This window comes from Arachis ipaensis, chromosome B01 (assembly GCF_000816755.2).
Source record: "Arachis ipaensis cultivar K30076 chromosome B01, Araip1.1, whole genome shotgun sequence".
NCBI classification, from domain to species: Eukaryota; Viridiplantae; Streptophyta; class Magnoliopsida; order Fabales; family Fabaceae; genus Arachis; species Arachis ipaensis.
Genome location: NC_029785.2, coordinates 102,378,224 through 102,383,439, shown reverse-complemented (window position 1 = coordinate 102,383,439; position 5,216 = coordinate 102,378,224). Strand labels below are relative to the sequence as shown.

Here is a 5,216-nt window from a genome sequence, read left to right as displayed (position 1 = left end):
CACTGTCGGATTAATCCGACGGAAATGCCGACGGAAAGTTTTTTGGAGATTTAAAACAAAAATACCATCGGTAAATTCTGGCGATAATCACTACAAAAAAATCTGGTAAAAACGGCGGTTTTTTTTTTGTATTTACGGCGGTTTGAACTGCCATTATTATCAAGAATGGCGGTTTTGTAAAGTGACGTAATTCTGGGCGCCATTCTAGTTATTACGGCGGTTTTCTGAAAACCACTACAATTTCCTGGGTTAAAATGGCGGTTTTTGAATCGGTTAAAACGGCAGTTCAAACGGCCATTATTTCCAAATAAAAACATTTTCTTGTTGGTTAAAACGGCGGTTGCCATTATTTTCTGGGTTAAAACGGCGGTTTTTGGCTAGGTTAAAATGACGGTTTGAACCGCCATTATTACCCTGACCGAGTGGTGTTTTTGTTAGTTAAAATGACGTTTTTGAACCGCCATTTTTACCCTGACAGAGTGACTTTTCGTTGGTTAAAATGGCATTTTTGAACCGCCGTTTTTACCTTGACAGTGTCATTTTTATTGGTTAAAATGGCATTTGAAACCGCCATTTTTACCCTGTTAAAGAAATTTTTTATCGTTTAAAAAGATAGTTTTTATCGTGTTAAACAAATAATTTTTTTGTTTAAAATTTCAGAATAACAAGAAATCATAACTCATCAACAAAATATTACATAAATCATAAATAAAATATTAAACATAGTATATAATTTTTTAGTATTAGAAATAAAAAATAATAACTCCTATACAAATAAAGTATTGGAAGTCTTAATATGTAACTCTTAATACATCAAGTCTCTATCATAAAAAAAAATCACCCTGCTCTATTATTCGCTTCAAAAGATCTACTTTCTAATTCTTTTGGCGATGGAATCTCACTCTCTTGATCCAATTCATACAACAACAATATAATTTAAAAACAAAATAAAAAAGAATAAATAGATAAACCATTAACTTGGACAACACAAAATAAATTTAAATAAAAAATGAGAATTAAAAACAACCAAAGAGTAATCTTGTTTATATATCCATGTATATAACATATGAGATATTTACACCAACATTTTGCTCGAGACCTCCAACAAGCTTAACTTTGACGTGATAGCAATAGTAATATCTATCTAAGGATTGATCACATAGTAAAATAAGCCATTACCTCCCAAGTTCGACAAAAACAGCTCTTATTTGCAAAAATTCTATCAAGGAAATTACTAAAATAGAGGAATAGGAACATGCTGCTCAATTTTCCACCAATTTAACTACCATTTAAGCACAAGAAGACCATGATACTCCAAGGATAATGCACAAGAAGACCATTTAACTTTTTTTTCTTAAATAAAAAACAAATATATTCCAAATCATTCACCTGTTGAAGAAGTTCCCTCTGTAGGTATTTCCTATTAGAAAGATCATATTAGCACAAATAAAAGAATTAATAGAAACCAACAGAAGCAATTACTGCACTTCTTACTATTTAATTCTTTTTATTTTTTCCACAGGAAAAAAGTAATTAATGTCATAGTCCTTTAAATAAACTCTTATTAACACAAGTGGTATACAAATATTTAAATCGAGAGTAGACTAATTTGAGGCAAATGGGGATTGGAAAATGTTTAATCACTCAGCAAGTGAAAAGTATAATTGAAGGTTATACAGAGACCATGATACAAGACTACAATGTGCAAAAGTACCTGGTCATAGTCAATATATCTTGTGCTTTCATTCAGTCAGTATGGCATTGTCTCAAAAAATATAGACTACAGAATAACAAATTTGTCCATATACAATGAAAAACAAATCAGGTACTATGTTAGTATTGTGTGATTACCTCCCCATTTCGCTGGATCCAACCGGAACGCTTCCAAGGCACGCTTCTGGCATAGTGTTTTAGCCATGTCAATATACCTGAAATAAGAAAGATCAGAAATTTTTTGAGGGTATGAGTTCCAGCCCCTTCACAAAAACAAAAACAAGAAGTCAATCCATATGTGTGGTGAAAACTGAAAAGCAAAACTCTACCATCATCTCATCAATCATCATATATGATAGGCAATAAAACATTCAATCCAATATTCCCCCTGGCTAGGAAGAATCATATCATGCAGCATAAACTCAGCAATATCAAATGTTTTGTATAAACTCAGATAGTTGGATAATTTTTTTCAAGATTTTCTATATCCCTGGCAAAGATGCAAGTAATAATAAACTAATATATTACCTTCCATTGTCTAGCTTTCTCTAGCTCAATTATATCAGCAATCTCAGGATCAACTTCCTCAAGTGAAGCATTCAATTGCTTTGGCCACTGCAAAGGCAAATCAATATATTACAATAGAAGTCTGATTTTTCTTCCTTTCTGCTTGAAAGTTGAAACAATATGTATATCTAGATATGCATAATATTAACTGTAATTATATAATAAGCTTACTGAAACTCGGGATTTTTCTTTGTCGTAAACAACTTCATCAAGTAAAGAGGACTACATTCAAAAGCAAGGGAAAGGAATGGCAAGTAGTTAATTGGTTAAGGTAGGGGAGCATAGAACATTATGAATATGAATATTTGTTATTATAAAGATAATAATATAATATAAAGCATATATGGTTGGAAATTTGATTAAAGAAGACCTTATAGTAAACAATTGTGCCTGCACTAAAGAGAGGACGTAAAGGCTTGTCCATGGAAGTTGAAAGCCTGCGAAGAAGCGCCATTGCCATTGCCATTGCCATCTCCAAGACACAAAACACAGGGTGTGTGTGTGTGTGTTATTGTGAAGCTAATTAGGTAGAGAGATGCTCAAATTAAATAGAATGCACTTTAAAATTGACTCTAGAGATAAAAAAAAAGTTAGTTATTTCATTTTTCTTTTTTCCTTTTTACAATATGTCATTTGAAAGCATTCAAGTTGCAGTGAGTTATTAAAATCAGTTTGCAATTAAGTGCAACAGCAACAACTATAATCAATCTCAATTTTTAACTAGTTAATAAGCTCAAAAACTGCAGCAAAGATAAATTCAGCCATCATGAATGCAGCTCATGTTGAATTTGACACTGAAATCCGCAGATAATTCAGGATGTGAGTGAGGCTTGTGAAAAAGCTTTTTATATACAGTTTCTATGCAGAGAGTAGTTAGTAAATTTCTTCTATAAGATAATAAGAACAACCAGCTGTATATCAAAAATATTTTATTGCACACCATAAGCGCACAACCCCAAATTAAACTGTACCCAGAACAATTTCCTACCTCCAGAACAAATAATCATCGTACCCACAAGCTTCACTAACCCTTCTCCCATTAATAGTCATATAAGAAAAACTGTACAATCACACAATAAACAAATAAAAATTCCACGCAACAGCAAGAGAAGCATAACAATTCATAAACCTAAAACCTAGACAAGCCACCACAAATCTTCCAAACCAACTAAAAGAAGAATGACAAGAAGCATATACCATCATACGAAGCTTTCAGATTCAAACTCATGCTCAATCCACACAAGAAAATGACACCCCTACTTCCAAAACCAATAAAATAAATAAATAAAAATCATTCAGCAATAAGAGTAACACCTTAGCAATTGCTTTGGGTGGATATTCTGCTCCAAGTTTCGGATCAACACACTGCTTGACTTTATCCTCGCTAAGTCTTGGTGTAGCCTGAAATACAAGTTGCTATGATAACCTAAATTGGAAGATATATAAAATTTAATACATCTCAATTAACAAACCCAAACTTGTCTAAATCATAAACGGATACAAATGCAAATTTAAACAAGTCAGAACACTAGATACTTGAATCAACATAACAAAACCAGTTTAGATAACAAGTGGTCTTTAATCAACATAACCAGTTCAGAACACTAGACATTGGCACTAGATCTGAGAGAGAGAGAGAGAGAGAGAGAGAGAGAGAGAGAGGTTATGAAAACAACCTTGCCGGCTTTGCAAGCAGTGTTGGTGGCAGATGTGAGGAAGGAAGATCCAAGATCCAAGATCTGAGATCGTCGACTGGTTGAACACAAGACCCGATCGGCGTCAATCACCCCCGCACCAACATCAATCGAATGCTTCAACACAAGACCCGATCACAGAGCTGCAGAGAAACAAAAACCCCCAAAAATCAGCAACAAAAATAATTTCGAAACCATAACCCGAGCAAAAACGAAGAAATCATGTAATTTCAGTTTCGGTTTCTCCTTCAAGTATGTTCTTGACAAAGGAAAGGCTATTTCCATGTGGAAGAGGCAGAGGAAACTTTACACCAATGGCGGTGGAGAATATTCGGACAAGATTGGCAAATGAAGTCACGTGATTTTCGAGCACCCTACAACGTTCGAGACGGTTGCCATGGATCCAGAGAAGAAGAAGGAGATAATTGACGATCTTACTACTTTCAAGAACAGCAAAGAATTCTATGAGAAGATCGGGAAGCCTTGGAAGAGGGAGAAGTACCTAGAGAAATCTTAACAGGTGGAGAGAGGAGAAGCCGAGAGGGAAGAACGGCGTTGTCGGAGGAGACGAAGGAGAGAGAGAAGGGAGAACGAGAGCACCGTAATGTTTCGTTTAATGAGCTAGCTAGGGTTGCAGTTGTTTTATTTTATATATGTGTGAAACTGGCGGTTCAAAACCGCCATAATCACCAGAACCGCCACCAAACACAAAGTTAATTATGGCAGCAACAAAAAATGCCATAATAACCGGGTATTACGGCGGTTCTTTAAAACCGCCGTAATATCAATGCCATTTTAAACTTAATTTTTTGTAGTGAATGTCGACGAAAGTTTATTGTTATTTTTTTAACAATAGTCATATTCCATCCATTTTTATCATAACCTGATAACAAGCATAAGTAAAATAATGCTTTAAACATGAAGTGAAATATCAAGCATGCAACGTAAAATTACGGAATGAGGTTATTGATATATCTGAAACAATGTTAATTACATTACATTCAACTCAAAGTTTGATAAAAAAAAATACAATCCCGCTACGTTACCAACACAGATTCTGCCAACTCTTGCCAATTTTCAATGGGCTGGACGAAAAAATCCAATATCATCAAAAAGCCACATCCCCATTTACCTAAGGTAAATCCTAATGTATTCAATTTACCAATGTAAACCTAATTTACACAGGATTACCGTGCAGCCTCTTTCCCCCAACCTCTTCCCCTTCGGCGCCGTTCAAACCCT

The 5,216-nt window shown here is 34.5% G+C and overlaps 1 protein-coding gene across 1 annotated transcript; it reads right to left on the bottom strand.

Moving 5' to 3' along the window:
* Positions 706-4,613, bottom strand: LOC107632580 (serine hydroxymethyltransferase, mitochondrial-like). Its single transcript, XM_016336255.2, is given in 9 exon segments — positions 706-1,420; positions 1,852-1,937; positions 1,939-1,976; positions 2,242-2,328; positions 2,452-2,502; positions 2,651-2,752; positions 3,595-3,681; positions 3,957-4,117; positions 4,477-4,613. Coding segments are annotated over 6 exon segments (399 nt in total). The 5' UTR covers positions 3,595-3,681; positions 3,957-4,117; positions 4,477-4,613; the 3' UTR covers positions 706-1,385.